Source organism: Alligator mississippiensis, chromosome 13, assembly GCF_030867095.1.
Source record: "Alligator mississippiensis isolate rAllMis1 chromosome 13, rAllMis1, whole genome shotgun sequence".
NCBI lineage: Eukaryota > Metazoa > Chordata > Crocodylia > Alligatoridae > Alligator > Alligator mississippiensis.
The window spans coordinates 3,413,036-3,435,635 of NC_081836.1; the positions used below are offsets into that span (position 1 = coordinate 3,413,036).

The following is a 22,600-nucleotide window of genomic DNA, read 5'->3' on the forward strand; positions in this document are numbered from 1 at the left end:
CCTGAAGCCTTCTGGTCCCTTTGGCAAGCAGAGCCTTTGCGATGCAGACAAAGTGCTGAGGGTAGAAAATAGCTTTTATGCTGCAAAAGACTCGTTTCCCTTTTTAAGTTAAGCCTTGACCAAAGTTGGGCACTTGGGCAAGTTGCTCACCTGGGGCAGTGCAAGTTTGTGAGCAAGGTTTTGAAGCGCTAAACAAAGCACTGGGGGCTATGCTAAATGTCCTTGCAGTTGTGGGAAATAGGATGAGACAGCTCAAGGTGTCTCCCAGCTTCTCCCTCTGCCCCTGTATTACTGGAGTCTGACCAGCTGGGGGGGGTAGAAGCCATCCAGTTCCTATCAGTGTTGGTATCCAGTCGCACCAGTGAAGGTGGAGGCTGCTGCGTCATTTTGTTTTGAAATGGATGCAAGAAAGCTAAAATGAATGGGACTTATAATAGTCCAAGGCACCTTTTTGGTTCTCTTTGGCGCTAATTCCCCTTTATAAACCCAGCTCAAGGTGAAGGTGCAAGTGTGTACCCTCATGGCTGGGAATACCTGTGTGCTTGTGTGTCTGTGTGAGATTTAGATTTGGTTTACACAAATCTCTTCAGTGCTGGTGAACCGGCTCTGTAGGAGGGGACAGTCCCCAAGTCAGCTACCCCCTACAAGCAGCTGAAAAGGAGAATTGAACTCCGCCATGTGAAGCGTCCTGTTTTCACGCTGTAACGCTGCCTGGGGGGTGTGATGCTGGCCGTTGGGAGCATGGTCCAAGTCTCCCCAGCAGGTTCTCTCTGCCATTTTAAGAACACAGCTTCTTCCAGGTACTACCTGCTTCGGATCCACACGGCCCTCAAATTGCTTGCCATCCTGTGGGCAGATCTCCTCTCCGCTCCTGAAGACCACGCCACGGACTGGACAGCTGGTTGTGCCCGTTCTACAAATTGGCACCTGTGGAAACGAGGCAAACGACACCCAGCACGAGGAGGAGATGGAGCAGGACCGCAGAGGGCTGCATCTGACGGACGGTTTCAAGCAATCGTCCACGGACCTCCGGTTACACAAACTCAGTCCCGGCAACTCCCGTCCTCTCTCCGCTCAGCTGCTCCACTTCAAAATCGTGGGGCGAGAGCTCGAGCAGCCCTCAGGCGCTGCGCAGGGCCAGCCGCGCGCCGCGCGCTCCACCCCCACGCGGGCCCAGAGGAGGATCGGGTCTGCTGATGACCGGCAAGTCCACCACGCGTGACAGCAAGGTTTCCTTTTCTGCTCGGGACGCGTTTCCCGTATTTGCTCTGGGGTTGACTTGCACTTCAGTTTGCAGCTTGGGTTGGAAACGTGCGCGCTGCCAAAAACGTCTTGACGCCCTCGCTGGAGTCATCTGATCCCAGCGGTCTTTCCTGCCCCGGTGCAGGGGGGCCGGTCAGGTCCTGTCCAGCCCCTAAAGACGATGAAACGACTGTCCGTGCTAGGGGTGCATTCAAGGGAAAGAACCAGTCATTTAAAAATACTGGTTTTAGGGAAGTTTCAGGCTTGTAATAGAGGCTTGCAATTGTTATCCCCCTAGCTCGTTGCTGGTTGTGCTCATGCTGAAGCATCTGCCCTACCACCAGTTTGGAACGACAAGACATTTATCTGCTGCTCTGCTTGCTGCTCCCTGCCCTGCTTTGCTACTGCGCCTTGTGCCCTCGCCCATCGACTGCTCTGCTGTCTGCTCTCCGTCCTTCCCTCGCCCATCGGCTGCTCTGCATTCCGCTCCCAGCAGCCTTCGCGCCCGGGGCTCGGCGGCCGGGCCGCGGTCCTCCAAGAGAGAGGGGAGGGGTGGAATCCATAGAGCCCAAAGGCACGCCCCCCGCTCCTCCCCATTGGCTGGCCGCCCCAGCCACAGAGACGACGCGGAAGCGCCCGCCCAACCTCCGCGGGGCCGCTCTAGCCGGGTGGCGGGCGGACTTCCGGGTGCGACGGCGACAGCAACAGCAATGGCGGACGGCGACTACGAGTCGGTGCTGTGCGTGAAGCCCGAGGTGCACGTGTACCGCGTGCCGCCGCGCGCCTCCAACCGCGGACACCGGTGCGCCCCGAGGGGGGCGGGGTTACAATGCGGGGAGCAGTGAGGGGGGGTAACTAAAAGCGCTTCTCTTGTCACGTCTGTACGATACCTGTACTTGGCAATGGAGCCCTGGCCTCTGCTTCACGCCTTCCATGGCCGCAGTAGCCGAGTTGATACTCGCATCGTGGGTCCCAGCCGTAGGGACCCCGAGCAATGCCGTGACACGAGGAGTCATCGCCGAGAGGCTCAGCCGGGGACTCGCGAGGTGTTGTTCAGACGCTAATAGCAGTTTCTACCCGCAGGGCTGCAGAATGGCAGCTGGACCAGCCGGCGTGGAGCGGCCGGCTGCGCATCACGTCCAAGGGGAAGATGGCGTTCATCAAACTCGAGGATAAGACTACAGGTAAAGGGAAAAGAGCAGCATTTGTGTGCGTGTGTGCGACCCCCCCCCCCCTCGCCCCCGCTCGAAAGGGGCTGCCGTACGCAGCAGGCTCGCGGGTCCTTGTGAGAGCAGCCCTGGATGCTTCCCAGAGCTACCCCATGAATTCGGGTCGCTTCAAAATAAGTATGCAAATATTCACAATATATTGATGTGAAAATGCCTCAAGGCAGCGTCTTCCCCTTCGAGGAGGTTTGCTGAGGTTTCCCACATGACTTGGTTCTGGATGGATCCGCTCCTCGGTGCTTGGTGGTGCCGGGTGCCCCAGCGGTGCAAGGAGTGGGAGGGAACTCGACTTGAGCAGCGGGTTTAAAGCCCCCTTTTTCCCCCTTCTGTGGCAGAATAACCTCAACTAGATGCCAATTTTGTTAGCTCTTCAAGGTGTTTAAGAGGCTGAGCAGGAAGAAGCCTTACAAACTCTGTGCTAGGGAGTCTGTCCTTAATGAAATCAGGGGGGGAAACCTGGTTAGCCCCCACAACTAGTATCTCCTGCCCTATCCCCATAGTTCTTGTTGGAAGCACTTCCTGTGTGTTTCAGTTCCTCGATGCAGCCAGGATGGTTCAAAGATGGAACCTTTTTCTGAAGGTTGGTTCGAGCGCTTCCGTTCTCCCTGTGCTGCCGCTGCGCTCGGTCTGGGTGGAGAGAGCTGCCTGTGGCCCCTGTCACGCGTTTTCCCTGCCCTGGGCCCTGCTCAGAAGGGGATCAGTCCTTGAAGAGATACGCAGAGTATACACTGCCTGTAGCGACTCCCTCTGCGATTATCCCCCTGCTGCCGGGACTTCCTGATCATAGTCCTGGGGCTGGTCTGGTTCCAAGTCATGTAAATGAGCTTGCTCTCAATCCCAGCTGTATAAGGAGAGCCTTATGTTGAGAACTGAGAATTGGGTTAATGGATTTCAGCCTCCGAAGGACATGTAGAGTAGTGGTTGGACTGGTTTCTCAGTCTGGGTTTCTGTCTGGGTTTTATCCTCTGCTGTAGGCTTCCTGGAAGACACTGGGTAAGTAGGTTAACTCCTTTGTTGGTATGCACAGCTTGTAAATACCTAATACTTTGTGGGTGTATCACTGTGTTTAATTCCCTAGCATGCGTAAGCCGCCGTCCCTGTGCGTGCTGTGCTCTGGGACATGGCGCTGTTGTGTTGGCTCCTTTTCTTTGGCATTAAGATTCCTTGCCCTTCACACACAGTTCTGCTTGTAGGGGAGCTCTTTGCCCAGGCCCCCGTGGACCAGTTTCCTGGCATCGCTGTGGAGAGCGTGACGGATTCCAGCCGATATTTTGTCGTTCGGATTGAAGATGGAAATGGTAGGGGAGGTTTTAAGCTCTCTTCTTTTCTAGCACCATACTAAGTAAGGCAAGCACGTTTCTTGATGAATACGTTTTGAAGTTTGTCTTGGAGGTTTCCATTGGCCTGGTCCGGATTAGTCTTCCAGCTATGAAGGATTCCTCATTTCAAAGGGCTAAATAAATGTTGCATCTTAGAGGCAGAGTAAAAACCTAGGGGAGTGGAGTGAGGTGCCTTTCGTTCCTTGGGACACCAGACTAGATCCATCCAAAATCAGCACTCGGTGCCTGTATTTCAGCAACCTGTGTGGATTGAATTGAAACCAAAGATCAAAAGTTACAGGATTTTCACCACTTGGCATGTAGGCTTATTTAACTGATCTTAAGTTGAACTCGACTGATCTAACATGTTTCTGTGCCAGTGTATTTGTTGACCCAAGCTGAACTGATAAGCAGTGTTGAATGCAGCCTGAGAGCATCTGCACATACAGTTGCCCCAGGGTGACTCAGTCAGTTTTATATGAACTGGTGTAACTTGGTGCCCAGACCAGGCCTGAGTTCAACTCCTAGTGGGAAATGAAACCGTTACAGAGAGCACTGTAAAGTGACAGGCTCAGCAGAGAGGAAGGGAGGGCTGCAGCGGGTAGGGGTGGAGATATCAAGGAGCAGTACAAGGAAACGGATGATGCTGGGTTAGTCTTGTGCATAAATCTCACAACTTCAGCACCTTCCAGCAGCATCATATCCTTTTTAACAGTTTCTAGCTTCATTTCACACAAGCTTCTAGAGCTGGAAATTCCCGTTCCACACGCTCCTAATAACCTGAGTGAACACCAGTTGTACAGGGTGGAAAACCAGCAACTAAATAATTCAAGACCGCTAGTTCTAGATTTCAAGTGTAAAGGCCAAGAAGGAGAGTTTACCTCTTAGTGTGTGTGTGTCTGAATCTCTTCCTTTTGCTCTAATGTGAGCAATTTGTCCAAAGATCAAATGGAAAAATTAACTTTCCTCTAGTGTAACCGTTCTCAGTCTTGTTGGGACCGCTTTAACCAATTCAGAAGACACAGTCCCCCAGTATAGCATTTAGTGTCAAAGTATAATTCCCTGACAGCTTACTTGGTTGCAGTAGAGACACCTGAATTGAGTGGGGAAAAAAAATGGTGGTTGTTGTTTTCCTTATCCTAATTGCACCCAGTATTTTGCTAATTTGATTAGCAGCTTTCTGATTTTTAAAGGAGCTTAGTGATAGCTGGTTACTTAAATGTGCTGAGGTAGGGGAGACGCAAGGTGGTAGAAGAGGGCTATAAATTTCGAAGACCCTGGCAGTGACTTGGTATTGAGGATACACCCTGCATTTCCACAGCAGTTTGTGCTCATTTGCTTGTCACCAGCGGCATAAGGAGAAGGTCCTGAAAGCTTAAAACTTAAAAGTGAGGAATAACATTCAGGTTGAGGGATGGGTTTTCACTTTCATCATAGAGCAGTGAAATGCTGCTTGGTGAGTTTTGCAGGGAATGATCAAAGGAGGGGTAAAACATGGCCTATGGTAAAACATAGAGGGGATCACAAGCTCTGAGACAGCTGTGTACTCAGTGACAAGGGCCAGTAAAGGTGCTGAGATTTGGCCCTGAATCACTGCAGCTGTCTCCTAATGGAGAAGAGAGTTCACGTTGGATATCTAGTGCTGCCTCCCCTTTCCTGCTCTCACCTCCTTACCCCTCTTGATGCAGTCCTGACACTGAAAGGGCCTGTTCTGAAGTTGCAAGTGCTTCCTTTTTTAGGGGAGCAATTGAAAACACTAGGGTCTGTGTAGCAGGATAGACAGGCCACTTGTTCAGGGTACTGTGTAAGGGAGGAGGGCGCTTCCTTTGCCAGGAGGCTTGGCAGGGGCAGCATTTGGGAAGGGAAATGAGATTCTGCTGTTAAGCATGTTCTCTGGAAGCTGCGGGATATGTGACCCCACGATGCAGGGCGGGGGCGAGAGTCCGTGCTGGCTGAGCTCGAGGCTCACCACCTCGCTGCTGGTCCCAGTGCTTGCTCTCCTTCATTTGCAGGGCGCCGTGCGTTCATCGGTGTGGGGTTTGTGGACCGAGGTGATGCTTTTGACTTCAACGTTGCCCTGCAAGACCATTTCAAGTGAGTCGCCTCTGCCTCATGTTGGTGACATTTTGCCGCATCTGCGCAGTGGCAGTTGCATGCTGAAACTGCCGGAGGAGGAAGCTGTTGGCTTGCAGCATGCTCAAACAGGGAAGCCCAGTCACCAGGGCGGTGGGCTGGACAGGAAGCCTGCAGATTCCTCTGAACCGGCTCGGTTCCTGTCTCCATACAGATGAAGTCATTAGCAGCAGTGCTTGTCCTCCCGAAGATTTCCCCAGCCCCTGGAAACGGAAGCATGATTTGATGACATGCACGCACAAGTAAAAGCCCGTGACCACCTCTTCCCAGTTAACATTGCCTAAGCCTCCTTCCCTCGTGCTGCTGGCTTCCTAACCCTTTTGTGGTCAGAGAAGTGGGGATGCAGCCACTCAGAAATGACTTCATTGTAACTCCAGCTGGTAGCAGAAGATGGAGCTGTGCCCAAACCTGTAGTTCCTTCTCCTGAGTGCTGGAGCATATTGGATCAGAACTGCATGGAAGGGACTGTGTTGTCTCTTGCAACTTAGACAGGCCTGCTGATCCAGGGGGGCTGCTGTCATGGGTGCTATTAGGAGAAGCTGCTCTGAACATTACAGCAGCTGGTTAGTCCTCAAAACCCTTGAGCATAGTTTAGGAGTCATGACCGCAGCGGAGCTTGCTTGAAGCCTTTTTTTTTGGGGGGGGGGGGGGAATATTTCTAAAAAAAATCACTGCTTCTTTCCTTATCCTGCCTTCCCTGCCCATCACTTTGGTCTTATCCAAAGATTATGTTTCTAGAATCCAAGCCACTCTGGCTTGAGCAAGGGACAACTCAAAAGTGACCTAGTTGAGAACCTGGGAAAAAAAGTCTGAAGCCTAAAACTGCTAGTGGTTTCCTCTGTTGTCTTGCACTGGATTTCTCAGTAGTTTCTTGGGCCAGCAAGTGCAGTCCAGTCAGTTGACCACTGGCAGCCTGAAAGCCAGTGGGCAGTAAACAAATGAAATGCTGTTTATAATGATGATGACAATTTATTATTACTTATAATTTATCATTTTTCATTATTACTCGCTATTTATTCATCATTTCTTATTATTCATTATCGCTCGCTATTTCTTTACTATTTCTTGTTACTTTTACTTAATGTGCTTATTTTTTATTACTATTATTTATTTTATAGTTTAGTCTTTTATCATCCCTTCTATTACTTCTATTACTATTGCTTATTATTTTCATTACATTTTTAATTATTTTATTTTTAGTATTTAATTTCTATTTGTTGTTGCTGTTGTTAGCTGGCCAGGGCCAGAACGCCCACAGCAAATGGTATAAATGAGCCACACGAACAAGAGTCTAAAGATTCATTGTGCCGCTACCATAATGGAAGCCACTTGTTTCAAATAGGACTTTGTTTGGATGTCGGCTCTTCCTGCTCTTGCCCTCCTCACTTAATGACTATTTGCCCCTCACAGGTGGGTTAGGCAGCAGAGCGAATTCGCAAAACAGGCCCAGAACCCAGAGCAGGGGCCTAAACTGGACCTGAGCTTCAAGGAGGGACAGACCATCAAACTCAACATTGCGGTGAGGTACTTCTCTTACCTAGTCTGCTGCCTCCCCTGGCTAAGCCTTTCCTTAAAGAGAACGCTGGTGTTCATCCTCACCTGGGTAGCATGAGTAGTCAGATGGATCCTTTTGTTTGATGTGTGGCTTTGGCCCCTTGGGGTTTGTCCATGTGAGTCCTGACACCGGCGATCCTGAGCGCAGCCACCTGTGTGCACCTGCTAACATGCCCCAAACCGGGGAGTTCAAAAATGGGGCGACCCTGGGTTTGTCCCCACTGGCCGCTTTCTTCATGCTGGAGACTGAGGGCTCCAGAGCAGATGCAAAGGGACCAGCCGGGCGGTGCCTCACTGGTGAATTTCCAGGCATGCAGTACGCTCACAGATGCAGGTAAGTGGGTCATGCTGGGACCCCTCACAGCCAGGGCCCTCCCTAGGTGAGCCGTTGAGGGTGTATAGGGCTGACTGATCAGAATGAAGTGTGGCTCTGCGCCCTGCCCAACCCACAGAAAAGCTGCATGCTTGACTGTGATTTTTGATGGTAATCTAGTGGTGAGTGGTCGGCATGTTTCCAAAACCCCATCCCTGTTCCCAGCCAGAAGGGGGGTGTGTGTGTGGGGGGGGATTTCCATTCCCCATGACAGAAAAACGTGAACTGCTTTAGCTACAAGGCCACCAAAGGCTGTAGCACCTGCCTCTTTTGTACCTCTCAAACCTCCTGGGTTGTGCTGGACAGGAAGAATAAACAGTTTTCTACCAAAACCCTCTCACAGGAGGTCACTCACATACCCTACCATTTGGGGGTCTTAAGTATCTCCTCAATGACAAATCACAGGGGGAATGAGTCTGATATAGCTCCCAGCTTCAGATGCTGGCTCTGTTCTGGACAGTCTGGGTTCAGTGCCTGGGGCTGGCTGAGATGGCCATGTTCACAGTGAAGCATAAAAGGCACCGGTGCTCTGCTGTGCTCAGCAGCAGCTTGCGAGCAGCTGAATGGCTGTTCTTGAGCCTTGAATGGCTGGTGGGGCGGGTGGAGCTGGGCCAGAGCAGCATGTCCTGCTCTGTGGAGTTGCAGGCTGCGCTTTACATTGAAATTTCCCTTCAGAATATGAAGAAGAAGGAAGGAGCTGCAGCAAGCAGCAGATCGCGCCCGGCGGGGCCAGGGGGCCTGAGCCTCCTCCCACCTCCCCCTGGAGGGAAGGGGCCAGCCATGATCCCTCCCTTAGGGGAGCAGCCTCCGTCGTTTCCCACGCACTCCCAGCTACCAGGCCCTGCTAACCCAGGTCTGTTTGCAGCGGAAATGCTTGCTTCTCTTTGGGTCTGTCGGGCAGTCTGGATCCCTGTACCGCCCAGTGCTATGGTAGCAGGTCTCTCTAGGTGCCCTCTGGCATTTAGCCACGTAGCACTTGAGTCGATGAGAATTACGCCCCAGGGGAGGTATAGCTTTTGATTCTTTTTAGGCCAGTTCCTAACCTGAGCAAGCTGTTTTGGATGCCCGTGGCTGCATGTTTTATGGGGTAGTGCTTATTTTAGACAAGCACCTTGTGTTGTGGGCTGTGCAGGTGGTGAGATTCAGACCCTGGCTGATCTCCAAGGCTTTGCTGGGAACTACATCTCTCTCCAGCCTTGCAAGGTGCGGCCTGGTCTCTGTCAGCCCTGGTATCTCAAATGAGCGTCGTGCTCAGTGGAGAACATAGTCTGTTTTATGGACAGACAGTTGAGATCAGCTTCACTAGGGAAACGTAGCCTGCTAGTGGTCCGTGTGTATGGAGATCCAAGCCAACCCGAGAGAAGCTGCCTCAGAGCAGCTGACCTGGCCACCTTGGCGTGGTAGATCAAATGCTGTCCAGTTGCTGGAAGACTCATTGCAGCATTGACTACCAATCAATGCCTCATAAGCCAGGTATTATCAGAGCTAGTCTCCTTCATGATAGAACTTTATATCAAACCCAGTTCTCCATCCTCCAGATAGTGCAGCCTTTATTTAGCAAGGTGAAAAAGAGGAGACTCAATCAGGAACGCAGGAACTGCCATGTAGGTCTGCCCAGCCAGGGCAATCATCCTATGGCAAACTTGTGTTATGTCTGAATGTGGTTTCTGTTGCCCTTTCCTGGCTTGCACCCCTGTGCATTGCAGACCTGCAGTCTCTTGGTAATGCCTGCACCTACCTTGATCTGTTCCATGCAAGTCACCTGCGTCAAAGTTACTCTGATAATTAATGGATTGAAAAGCCCCTTCAGTTCAGCTGTTCCCAGTTTAACTAGCCTAGACTATGTGTATTGGCAAAACTGAGGGGTTGCTCTTGGGCCCTTAGAACAGGTGTGCATGGGGAAATAAGCTCTGGTGCAGAAATCTGATCTCTGTCTCTCTTCCAATTCTCTTTATTTCCTGGTTTCTGGTAGATACCCCTTTGCCTTGGCCACAGCCCAGTGCCACTGCCACCACTGATGTCTGGGGAGATTTTGCCAGAGCTTCAGGGTAAGGCCCTCCCTGGTTTGTAGCATGCTCGAGCGTGGCTGGCTTCCTGGGTGGGAATAGCCATATTCTGGTGATGATGGATCTCGTGCTGTATGGACAGCCCTGGAAATCAAACCCATCTCTCTCCGGTAGTTCAGTGCTGCCGGTAGCGCTTCACACCACTACCTCGCATCTCTCCCTGAGCTCCGAGTGAGAGGGGAACAGTTCAAAGCAGCAGCTGGCCAGTGGGGGCTGGAAGAGGAGGCCTATATCTGTTAGAAACAGCACTGTATCCATGAGGACCTAGTCTGCCAAGCCTTGCATTATTCCCGTACCTCTTTGTGGCGGCATAATCGAGCTGTGGTGATGAACTAGTAGAGATCTGTTTGCAGCTCTGGCAATATCTTAATCGAGAGCGAGCTGTGTCGGGGTGACTGGCTCGTGGTTAGCCTAGCCTGGGTGTAAGCAGCCATGCAAGTTACTGCGTCCTCATGGGTGCTGTTACTCACCTGTGCATATCCAGGGCTCCTGAAGTTGCACCTTATTGTTCTTCCAGCGGCACTAAGCTGGGCTGCTGTGATTCTTTCGTGTTAACTGTGGGAGAACTTGTCTGCACTGAGATCATGGGGGTGAATCAGTCTTGGCTTGAGGGCACAGCTCTTCGAGAGCCAACCTCAGGCCGAGCACTCAAACACCTAAAAGCCTCCTCTCGTTCCCCCCTCCCCAGGTCTGCTTCCAGCCAGAATCAGCAGAGCACGGGCTGGGTTCAGTTTTAATCAAGACGCCTCTTTCTGCTTTCCTGTGGGGACATTGGGGAAGGAACCTCTTCTCTTCACTGTGGACCAAACGCTGGGGGAAAGCGGCCCAACGCCCACACACCAAAGAGAGCAGGCTGAAGCCCCCAACCCCTCCCTCGTGGCAGGCTCTGTTGTTTCCGTGGGCATTACAGGAAAGGAGCGAGAGCCATGCAGAATCGAGTGTCCTGTGACTGTCGTGCTGAACTAAGTGCTCTGGCGCTGAGGAGTGAATGCCTTAACCCTGGGAGCTTCTGTGTGCTCCTAGGAAAAACCCACAGCAGGGGCCCTTAATTCAGTGCTCAGATCGCAGTTGACATGGTGGGTGCTGCTCTTCTCCAGACCAGCACGCTGCGGTGCTTGCATGCATCCAGGAATGCTCCTTTTCATGTCTTCTTCCCTTTGCTTCCTATAACCGCACTCTGGTTAATGCGAATGAAGGTCACCAAAGACAGAGATGCGACTTGTGTTCCCTTGAAGCAGCAGAAGGCTGGAGGAGAGCTAGGAGCGGTATCAGAAGACTTGGGTTTGCTTTAAGTCTTCTCTATTTTGCTGGCTGCTGCTAGTGGTCTATGCAATATGTAGGGAGCTGTACTGGCCTGTGCAGCAGAGGGTCTAACGGGCCAACAACTGGCTACCAGTGGTTAATAATGCACGGCTGGGTTGTCCCCTGTACTCTTCTCACCTTGAATGCTTCACATAGTACCATTCCCTGTCTCAGAGTGGGACGGATGAAGGAGCGTTCATATAAAGGGGTCACAACCTTTAACATCCCCGACACTGTCCAGCATCGTCCTCTCTACAGTTCTGAGAGCAAACTGCATTTCTTCGTAGTTTCCAAAGTGCCTTCATGTCACTAACAGCCTGCAAAGCTGCTAACAGCCAGCTGGGAAGTTACTGAGCACTTAGACGGACTTGCAGTCGGTCAGACCAGAGAGGAGCTCTTAGCTGGATCTTACTGTGTTTTAAATAACCGTATCTAAGCGAAACTCTGAGATTCCTTGTTCCCTGCCCAAAGGTGTTTTTTTTTTTTATTGTTCTTTTATTTTTAAGAGAGATTTTTGCTTTTCACAGATATGTTATTAGTCCATGACATAGCTAGATGCAATGAAGGACAGAACTATATTGATCTTTAATGGAGCTGGGCTTATATTTTCTGTTTTTTTTCCTTTAAAAAACCCCCCACAAACCCCACAATATTTTCTTATCTATTTATATTGAGGTGAAGGCCTGTACCAATGTGAAGTACTGCTCTGGTTTCAGTGTTCCAAGCTTTACCTTTTTTTCATTTTACACCAGATAATGAGTCCTTGATTTCTGATGTTAAATCTACCCTGAGGATTAGTTTAGCCTCTTTTGAGCAGTTAGAAAAGCACACAGGGAAAAAAAAAACGGGTGGGAAATGTATATTAAATAAGTAATAAAATCATGTTTCATTGGTAATTTGGATTCCTGTTTGTTTTCCACTCGTTGGCTCCCGGTCAGGTGGGCCTTGTTATGATGCTATTCAAGGAGGGGATTTGTTGGAGCGGGGAACTGTCCCCTGCTTTCTTCCTCTCTGCAAAGTTGCTGCAGTGCTGCCAAGGGCGAGGAGCAGAAACGTGGCAACAGCGAGTCTTAACCGTAAGGAATCTGAGTGTCATGGTGGGGTGGAGGTGAGCGGGCCGGGTGTAGGGAAGAGCTGGGATGGTGTCTGATTCAGTCTGCAATGGCAGTGGGAGGAAAAAATGGGGTGGATCATTGAGGGACACGTAGGAACCTGTAGCTGATGTCCCACTGCCCTCGGGTAGCTAAACCCTGAGAGCAAGGGGAGCTCTGCTGGTCTCCTGGCAGTGAGACTCCTGTACAGACGCGATCGACTGAAGGACTCGAGGGGAAGACTGACTCCTTCTGCTTTACTGTTGCACTGGCTGGAGTTGCTTCTGGGGAGAGCCGTGAGCTTGGGGAAGGTCTCCCATTGATTGTAAGTGATGATGGATCAGGCCTCTTGGAAGCACGAGTGTTCGAGGAGCGATGTATCCCCTCCAGCCCATCTGCTTTTCTTGCTGCTAACAGCCTGCTGGCAAGCGCTGGGTGTAAAGGGGAGAGATCACTTTCTCCTGGGGGAGAAGGCAGAGGGGAAAACCAAAGGGAGGGTAAATCATGGAGATAGCTATGGCACCAGTAGCTTTGTTAGATCAGCTCCAGCTTCCCTGGGCTTCTTTCTTTATTGCATGGGGAAAAAGCAGCTTTTTTCCCCAGTCCCTGAGACAGTGCTGGGGACTGTCCCGTGCCAGTAAAACCCTCTCTCTGTCCTCAGCAGCTCACAATCTAAAGCCCTGATCATGGAGGGATTTACTAGCATGCTTGGCTGTTCTCTGCAGCCGTCCCACAGGCTAATTAACTTCAGGCAACCTAGAAAGGGTCGAAATGAGTCTCTAGAAGACTGAGTTACGTTTGGAGGACTGATACGGCACAATTAGTCAAGGCACTTTCCTTTATTTCAGACGTGCAGGAACAAGGGCTTTTGGAAGATGGGGGACCCTTGATTGTGTATCCCTAGACCAGTGATTTTCCACCAGAGTCATGCAGCACACCCCCGCTAGGTGTTTGCACACAACTCTCAAGATAAACCCAAGAGATTTCAAACAGGAATCCGCAGTGTCCAAAACATCCTGACCTACTGGAGCCATTGTGAGCTGTTTGCAATGGAAGAAATTGCTCTATCTTTTTTTCTGTAGTCAAGAAACAAGTGAAAGCTGAGGCTGGTGTTTTCCAAAGTGGGCCTCAAGTCTGAGAACTGCTGCTCAAGCGCTGTACTGGCACCGGTATCTTGCTCTGAAAAGCCTTGTCACGACAGCAGCCGCTCTTTCATATTTATCAGAGGTGCTATTTGGTGGCTGGTTGCAGGTAAAAGCTTTAAAAGCGCCTAAGGCAGATAAGGGTCTGGGTAAATTAAATCTTTTATTAGACCAACTCAAACAGAAGAATTTTTCCAACTGTCTGAGTTGGTCTAATAAGAGATCTCAGATTTACTCAAAGAACCTTGTCTTTCTATGTCCTTACACCAACATGGCAACAACCAGCACACTTTAAAAGCAAACAGGGCTCCAACCAACACCCTTTAAAAGCACCTAAGTGATTTAGGAGCCTTATGCACACTTTTAAAAATGATGGGAGTGCTTCAATGAGATTGAAAGGGGGTGGAGGAACTCACCCCGAATCTCCTCTTCCTCTCTTGTAGCATGATCTTGCTGCCTTTATCTCACCGGATCACTCTTCACTCAATTTTGTGTCTGAGGAAGGGCAGGTTGGAGAAAGAGAGAGGTCTCCCCATCTCCCCCTCACCACAAAAATACAGTTTGGGATTTAGGGCTTTATTTCACTGGGAATCTTCAGGGTGGATTTGAACCCTGGCAGCTTTTCCTTCCCCTCTTTGGCAGGAGAGTTTGGCAGATCACAGAAACAGAACGGGTTGAGGAAATACCCTGAAACATCTGTCCAAACCGAAGCAGCAGCAGTCCTAACCTGTCCCCAGGACAGTGATCCAGCCGTCTCCACATGATCCAAAGGGGTCTCGGGCCCGGGAGCACTTGGCCTCAGCCTTGAATTCAGGAACAGGCCATCGGGTTTCCTGAGGACTCGCTTTAGTAGCCTGCCACGGATGGTGATTAGCCAGCTTGTGGCGTGATCATCCTAGCTGCTAATGAGCTTAAAGCAGGGCAGCAGCCTGTCAGGGGGCTTTATGTAAAGGGCTGAGGGCTGGCGGGACAAAGCTCCCAGCGGCCCGGCCCCTGCCCTGGGTTACCAGGAGAAGGAACGAAGTGTGGCAATGCTAGAGCAAGCTGCACCTTCCTCCTCCCGCAGTGCCCTAAACCGGGCTGCCGGAGGCATTTCCCGCCCCACAACGGCGTGCGCTGAGCTCTATAGTAACGCGGCCCTGGAAAAGGAAACGCCGCTCTGTTGACTCGCGAACAATGGGCCTGGACCGGTTCCACTGAGCGCCGCGGGCAGCACCAGCCTCTGAGCCCTTTCTGCCTGCGTGCCCAGCACCTGCGAGCAGAGCTCGGGGTAGGTGAAGCTGCTGTTCCTCTACGGCGGCGGAGAGATTCAATCCGGCTCAGGTGTGCGGTGCTTTCCAAAGGGCCCCGGGGGTGCAATTTGAGGACTTCCTGGAGTCGTAGGGTTAGGAGACCCCCTCTGACGACCGCTGTTCGTTTACTTTGCTCTCTTATTAATGCTGCTCCTGGAGGCAAAGCCCTGGCTGTCACCAGCTCTCTTTCTGCTGGGTATCCCACTCGCTGAAGAGGGGAACGTGTCCACCCCTTGGAGGATGGCCCCGGGGCACGAGCCATCCCTGGTGAATGGTGCATATGTTGGGGGTTGTCGTGTGCTGGGGATTTAGGCCCCTCGGGTACAGTAGAAGAGAAGGGCATGGGACGGGTAAGTCAGGACCAGCGCATCCAGTGCTCTTGGCTGTTACCTGATTGGACCCCTTGAGCGGTTTCTGAGCATCTGGTTTATCGAGTGGCATAACCAGGTTCACCCGAATCGTTCTGCGGCAGGTGATCAGCACGAAGGAGCTGCATTTACACTACAGGCCACGTGGTCCTGGGCACCTGGCTTTGGGCATCCTTGTTTCGTGGGTGCAATGTATTGACGAAGCCTGAACTGAGCCAGCGTTCGCCCTGTTGCTAGCACAGCTGCTGGAAACCTGGTGGCCCAGGCAAGATGAGCTGAGATCCACCAGCAATCTCTCTTGTGCCGGCGCTGGACTTGGGGGGGTGTCTTAACTTGCGAGCTGGATCAAGAAGTGACTGAAGCAGTGCACCCTCGGGGAGCAGCCAGTACAGGAAGGGCCATGCGCTAGGGCTGGTGCTGTTCCCCCTGCAGCTGCTTTCCCAGGGGAGAGGGGCACAGTCACAGCCCATGGAAAGTTTTTTGCTCTGCCAGATGCACCCTCCTTAGCTCAGCTCCAAGTGGGAGCACCTGGCTCTGGCATCCGCCTCACCTGAGCATCAGTGGAGTCTGTCTCTTGGCTCCTGCAATGCAGGGGAGCCCCCTGCTCTCCCTGCAGCCAACCAGCGTGCTGGGTCGGAGCTGGGGGTGCTCCGGAGATGCCCATTAGGACCCAGTGCTCCCAGGCTGCCCTGGATGCAGAGGCTGGGCCTGCAGCCCCAGGGGGGAGCTGGAGGTGAGCCAGGGACTGGCTGCGATGGTGCTCGGGGAACTGAGCTCCTGTGTGGAGGGCGGCACTGCAGCAAGGTCCTGCCCCAGCAGACACCGATCTCCCCCTTCCTTCCTCCCTATCCCCCTTTCCCACCTACTGCTGAGGCTCCAAAGCTGCCTGGGGTGGGCAGGACCCTTCCTCCCCCTGTGCCCCCTTCCATGCCCTCCCTGCAATGAGGGTGTTTGGGTTGCCTGTGCAGAGAGAGGCTGGCATAGAAGTGGAGGGGCTTGCAGTAGGGGAGCAGATGCCTATGTTTGCCCTACATAGGGTATTCCCATGCCAGGCTCTTGTGAGCATGGTGGATTGTAACCCCAGCCCAGCAGCCTGGATCAAAGTGCCTGCCTAGAAATACCCTCCCCTACTTGCAGCAATAGATGCCTGTCCCGACAGCCCTGCAGGAGCAGAGGGCAGAATCCAGCCCCCACTAGCTCTTATGCCTTGTTAACAGAAACATCTGCCAAGTGTCCATCCCTTCCCCCTGCCCAAACCTGCCGCAGTTGGCCAGGCTGGCGCAGGGACTGTGGTGTCCTTCCGTTGTCTGGATGCAGCCCAGCCACGTAGTCGTCGTGCTCTTGTTTCCTGCATCAGGGTTGGGTCTGGGTACCGCTGATCTCACTCGTGTTGGTTCGGATGCTCCATCCTTGTGTTGTCCTGTGCACCAAAGCATTTCTGTAAAACCTGCCTTTCCGATCCAGTAGTATCTCGCTTGCTTGGGGGAGAACCCCGGTTTGCCTGCCCGGGGTGCTGCGTGGCTCGGTAGCTCGTTAGAAGTTTATGGACTTGAGCTTAGCTTTGCTTGGGATGAGTTTGGAGGACAGGGGCCTATGCAAAACAAGCTTTTACTGGCCAGGCAGAATTATGCCCTCTTGTACCGTGAGCCAGCTGGGCCTGGGAGACGAGGCTTTGAGCTGAGAGCTGACCTGGCACCAAAGCTGTCGGAGCTGGGTTGGAAATGCACTCTCCTCCTCTTCTCCTCTGGTCCGTGCACTGCAGATGTGTATGTTCGGTCCAGGCAGCAGTCTGTCCGCCTCTTTGAGAGGCCAGGGTTTTCTAGGGCGGTATCTTGTTGGGTTTTCTAGCAAGCTGCTCCAGCATCGGGGGGGTTGTCTTTTGCAGCCCCTGCCTAGTAGGCACCTGGTCAAGTGTGAATCTGGATTCGCCTCTAGCAATGGAAAGGGAGCCACCGATCCCAGGCTGCCTGTGGGGATCCTAGGTGCTGCGAGGGGCTGCAGCTCTGCTACTGCATCCCCTTCCCCAGCCTCTTGGCCTCTCTGACGGCTTCTCGGCCTCTCCCAGCCCCTGGTGTTATGGAGGACCCCTGCAAACGTCTCAGCATCTGCTCGTAATGGCCTTGTGCCTCGTGCAGCCGTGGCTGTTGGCAGGTCCAGAGCTGGTTGCTCCGCTCCGACCAGCAAAGACAAAACGAAGCCGAGTCTGGCTAGCTCCACGGGAGCGGACGAAAAGGAGCTGCTCTTTACTCCAGGCCAAATTCTGGCAGCTGATGTTACCATCAGTTGGCAAATGGAGTAAAACCCAGGCTCCTCCGTGCTCTCGAACCCGACTTGCTAGCCGACTTGTCCAGTGCTTGGTCCAGCGGGGCTGTCAGCAGCAGCTGCTTCGGGAAGGCTGAAGAGCAGGAGAGATGCTGGAGCTACCTCTGCAGCCTCGGGACGGCGGCTTTTTATCAGAAGCTTTTCTTTGCAACCGGCAGAGCATTTCCCATTTTGAAAGCAGCCTTTCTGCAGGAGCTGATCATCCCCGTTCGCTCAGCTCTGTCTCCCTGGACCCTGCTTGTCAGTGTTATTACCCGAGGGAGAAAGCCGCTCAGTCGCTGCTTCTCACCATCTGCATCTTGGAGATGGGGTCATTTCTTGGGTTTGGATAAGGGGTGCAGGCAGCTCAGGACCTGCCTGGCCATTCAGAAACGTAGCGAGGGAGCTCTGCTTTTGCACCGGTTCATCCAAGCAGCTATAATGCGGGCACAGGGCTGGCTGGCCTGCCTTGAAGCCAGCGCTCATCTCATCCAGCCTCCTCCTGTCCCTGATAGCAGCCAGCACCCACGGCATCAGAGGAAGGTGAGAGAGGAGGGTTATCGGTCTCTAACCCCAGCTGATGCTTTCTGCTCTCGGCATCCAGGAAAACCCCATTTGAATGGTGTCAAGCTCTCGGCTTCGGTCCATCGCTCGTCCTGGGTTTTAAAAGCGGCTGATGAATGCAATTGCTGTTCCACCTTCTGCATTTCTCCAGGCTGTCCGGCAGGAAGGCAGGGCCACATCCGTCCCCTTTCTGGAGGGAAGCAGGGCGCCTCTAGGACCAGGCAGCTCGAAGGCGATGGAAATGAATGAGATCTCCAGGAAAGGGAGGGAATCTGCTGTCGGGCCGCCCCTGCTCCCAGCCATTGGTCGAGTGGGGGTGGAGAGGATCTCTTTCTAATCCCGCTTGTTGTGCAGCCGCAATTGTGTGCATCTAGGAGCCTTTCTCCCAGCTTGGCCCAGGCTCCGCGGCCTTAAGCGACTCTTTAGAAAGAACCGGGAAACCCCCCGGACCCGCTGGAGAAAGGGGAGCGGAGGGCACGGCTCCCGCAAAGCACCCCCAGGGAAGGAGCCTGGGGTTGGCCCCATGGAGACTGCTTGGCTGAGCCGGGGAAGGCGGCTTGGATCCCCAGGGGAGGAGTGATGGGGCTCTAGGACTCTCTCCCACTGCCCCGGGACCCCCATGAGCACCCCGGAGCCTGCGGCGGACCCCGAGCTGAGACTGGAGGCAGTGATTCAGGTCGGTCGCGTAGTTTAGCTTGCACGACTCCTGCCTGCTGCACAAGGCGCCGGTCCACACACCGAGCACCCAGGCCCTTCCCGGGCTCGCCGTGCATCTCTCTACTCAAGGCACCATCCTTGGGTTTACTGTCCTGCTCTAAAACAGCCTGTGCCAGAGCTCCCCGGAGCAGGGGGGCTCCATCCAGCTGTGGTCCCCATCCTGATCACAAGCTTTCTGCTGGGGGACTCCGGGCTCACCAAATGTCCTGGCCAAGCAGCTGTCTCTGGGTGCCGGACCTGCAAGGTGTGCACGCTGCTTCGTGCTGCTGGAGAGATCTTGATTTCAGCAGGGTTGCTGCTGGCGTAGACAAGATGAGACTCAGGCCATGAGAGCAGCAGAAAGACCCCTTCGCTCTCTTCCTTCCTTTCCATACCGATGCAGGTAGCGACGGTGTTTGCAACAGGCCTGAAACACCACCTGAAAACCCCCCCGGTCACTGGCATGAGAGGGGACCTGCCAGATGTACCCCTAGTTGTGCTGCTTTGAGGGTTTATAAACAAAACTTGAAAGTTTGTAGGGTTTTTTTTCCTCCTCTTCTTTCCTCTCCTTCTACAGCAGCAATAGCACGGGTTGTCTTCCCAGTTTTTCCTTGCTTCACCTGACAATCCCAGCGGGAGCTTTATCACCCTCTGTTTATCAACGGGGTACATCTGACTGCTCCCCGATGGGGTTTTGCCCGAGTTTGTGCCTGGCATTTGAGTTATATTGGTGTTAAAAAAAAAGAAAAGCACAAGCCCGGCTGCTCTCTCCCCGTTTACAGGTCACCTTTAAAACCCTCCGTAGGCTAAAATGGGTGCCCAGCTGGCACTTGATTGGATTGGTTTGTCTTAGGGTACTATTTTTATCCTTTTAAATCAGTGGTCCTCAACTTTTTTAGACCCAAGGTGCCTCTCAGGACCTGCCAGCTCTTCCTATTCACTTTCATTTTTTGACTATGGAAAAAGACTGGAGCAGGGCTTGTGTTACAAAGGCCTCAGCAAGACCCCAGCAGGGCAGAGTGTCTCCCAAAGGGCAGATTGCTATTTGAAATCGCTGGATTCATCCCATTTATTTGAATGCCGACCAGCGCTAATGTGGATCTGCACCCTTTAAAGGGTCCCCGGTTGAGAATCACTAGGTTTTTCTCACTTAGACCTGGTCTATTCCTGTCTTGTTGGGAGTTACCTCGGGTGGCCCGGGAAATGCAGAGACTTTTTCCCAAAGCCACTCAGCATCCAGGTAGCAAAAGGGTAGTGGGCTGCTTGCATTCGTTGCCCGGGCAGGAGAGAGGGCAGGATCCTCCATGAAGGGTGTTTGCATTGCTCTGCAGCCAGCTGTGGGTTAGTTGGCCTGGGTGGCACAGACCTCAGAGGAAACCCTGCAGAGTTTGTGTTCAGCTCCAGGCCCCTTGTTGGTTACTAACCAATCCGGAGGGGGAGTGGGTGGCTGGGGGTGTAATGAAGCATTTCATCCCGGGGCCGGCGGGTTGGGTCTATGCCGAGGCCGTTTTATTGCCTGGGGTTGGCTTCAGCTGCAATAGGTGAGGCAATAAGGTGGGTACAGCATCTCGGCGTGCCTCCGCAGGCCTGAGCTCGAGACTTTCCCCTTTGCACTTTCAGGGTGCAAGGCTGGGGGCTAATTCACAGGCCCCGTATTGTCCATGGGTTCCCTCTTGGCCCTGGGTCCTGCTCAGCTAGGGTCAGTGCTAAGCATGGCAGCCTCCACTGCTAGCTTCTTAGGTCCCAGCTGGTTGAGGGGGGCTGGACAGACCTTTCCATCGCTGTCACAACAGCACATCTGGCTTCTGGCCGGGAGGGAAGACGGGTCCCTTGGCTGCTCAGTCTTGCAAGGTAGTGCTCGAGGAGGGTGAAGGGCCAGGGGAGGCTGCAGAGAAACAAGGGGCCAGGTTGCAGCCTCCGAGCTAGACATGGGGCTCAGCCTGCTGTGTTCCCATCATGCAGAAGCTGGAGAGCAGCGTGCTGACCTCTGGGGAAGGGAAAAGCCTCGCCGTCCGGGGCACCTCCAAGGACGCGCCACCCACCCGCCTGCCTGCCCGCATCCGGGAGATCGTCACCGAGAACCTGTCGGAGCCGCGGGACCAAGGTAGGGCCTTGGTGGTCCTGGCTCAGCTGGTAACTGGGCTGGGGCCTCAGGCAGGATAGCAGTGGCCACCTGCATACGGAGCAGCCCCTGGCTGAGGCGAGACCCCGGCGGGCAGTGGCGCTCTGTCTGGCCGACTGCGCTGCATGCTGGGATCCAACCTCTCCATCCCACCCCTTCCTGTTCGGAGCTGGACATTGCCAGCCCGAGTGCCCTCTTCCGCCCTGGCCTACGCAGCTGTTCTCACCCTGGTGCCCTTCAGACCAGGGAAGAGCTGGACCGTCTCCGGCCTGAGGTTGGGCACTCGTGGGGGATTCCCATGGACCTGGGGCAATCAGCTCTCCTCCCACTTCTGCAATCACAGCCCCAGAGGGTCCCCTTTGCCTTCATCGCAGCCCAGCCCCGCTCCTTTCTCCCCAGGAGGAGCTTGTGCTGAGTCCCGGGAGCCGTGTGCATTTAAAGGCTCTGCTCTGAGGCTCTGGGTCTCGGGCGGCAGATGTGGGGAGTGTGGCCCTGTGTCAGTCTGCTGCATTGGATGAGAAGCTGTGATCCCGGTGGCCACCTCTGAGTTGTGTCGCTGGATGTGCTGGAAGTAGAAGGAGATTTGGTCGGATGCTGCAGCCTGCAAACCAGGCGGCTCCTGTGCAGCTGGATGCGGCCCGGCGTGCTGCCCCGTGGTACCCTACCATGCCTCTCGCTCTTCTCCCCGCAGCGGCCTCTCCCGCCGAGATGTCCTCGCTGCTGTCCCTCCAGGAGGAGAACCGCATCCTGCAGCAGGAGCTGTCGCGTGTCGAGGACCTGCTGGCGCAGAGCCGAGCCGAACGCGATGAGCTGGCCATCAAGTACAATGCCATCAGCGAGCGGGTAGGTCTGGGGTGCAGATGGGGCGGGAGAGCTGCCTGCGTGCGTCCCGCTCCCTGGCTTTGCGAGTGGAGAGGCTCTGGAGATGGTGTCCTGGGGGCTGTGTTACCTCCCAGGGAGAAATCATCTCTGCTAGACCTGAGGCTCTGCAGCTGGGGTGCGTGGTCCGGCTTAAAGTGGAGGAGACCTTGGAGTTGGGTTCTCTTGGCTGCAGGAGCCCGAAGCATCACTCCGCAGCTGGTATCTCCCCCATCACCCAAGGGGTCTGCCTCTGAGCCTCTGGTGCCTTTTGGGCTGCAGTGATGGGGCCCGTGCTCTGGTGACAGGGTTGGCACGTGCTTTGCCTCTCAGGGCCGTGTGGCTTTGTTGTCTGGTCTCTAGGGTTTGGTGGTCCTGGCTGATTCCCTCTTGCCTTGAGCTCCTTCTGGGCTGGTGCACTCGGACCCTTTCCTCTTGGCTCTGCTCAGCTGCGTGGTATGAAACCCAGCTCTCGGCTCTGGCAGCACTGGCCGAACTCTGCAGTCTTGTCCAGAGCTGTGGCCGTCCTGTCCTTGGGTGAGGTCAGGCCAGCTTCTCCTCTGAGCCCAGTGCAGCTGAGCTGGGGAGAGGGCTCTGTTGGCCAGAGGGCAGGGAACGTGGCATCCGTCTGTCTGGCATGTTGCATCCTCCTGGGCATTTCAGCTCAACCCTTCCCAGTTGGTGGCCTGGCCTGAGCCAGGTCCTGGATCTTGCTTTGCCCCCAAGGGCACATCACCGAGCGCTGCTTTCTCTGATCCAGCATACCTGTTGGGTGGACAGTGCCAGCTCCCCTGCAGTGACGTGTTGAGGTATGAATGGACTCCCATGGCCACAAAGTGGTCTGTCTGTCCCCCCTGCCGGGGGGGGTTGTGCTCAGCTCCGCGTCCTGGCTGTGAGCTGGTGCAATGCCCAGGTTGGTTGGCTCTTCATGAAGCTGCATGCACGGACGTC

The 22,600-nt window shown here is 53.9% G+C and overlaps 2 protein-coding genes across 5 annotated transcripts in view; both read left to right on the forward strand.

Annotated features, from left to right (window-relative positions):
- Positions 1–1,857: 1,857 nt before the first annotated feature.
- On the forward strand, positions 1,858–12,111 carry NECAP2 (NECAP endocytosis associated 2). Its single transcript, XM_014601877.3, has 8 exons — positions 1,858–2,044; positions 2,326–2,426; positions 3,662–3,766; positions 5,800–5,881; positions 7,331–7,439; positions 8,523–8,700; positions 9,820–9,895; positions 10,602–12,111. Exons 1-8 carry the CDS (start codon positions 1,953–1,955, stop codon positions 10,648–10,650), a joined length of 792 nt encoding a protein of 263 aa, XP_014457363.1. The 5' UTR covers positions 1,858–1,952; the 3' UTR covers positions 10,651–12,111.
- A 37-nt stretch (positions 12,112–12,148) lies between these two features.
- CROCC (ciliary rootlet coiled-coil, rootletin) overlaps positions 12,149–22,600 on the forward strand; it is a 46,729-nt gene continuing 36,277 nt past the window's right edge. For 3 of the 4 annotated variants that reach the window (XM_019499993.2, XM_019499994.2, XM_019499995.2), the window contains exons 1-3: positions 12,149–12,291; positions 20,632–20,773; positions 21,483–21,634. In XM_019499993.2, the coding sequence (XP_019355538.2) occupies positions 12,166–12,291; positions 20,632–20,773; positions 21,483–21,634 (420 nt within the window). In that variant the 5' untranslated portion in view covers positions 12,149–12,165. Of the gene's footprint in view, positions 12,292–12,313; positions 18,650–20,631; positions 20,774–21,482; positions 21,635–22,600 lie in introns of those variants that run through there. The other variant, XM_019499996.2, reaches the window with a different exon arrangement.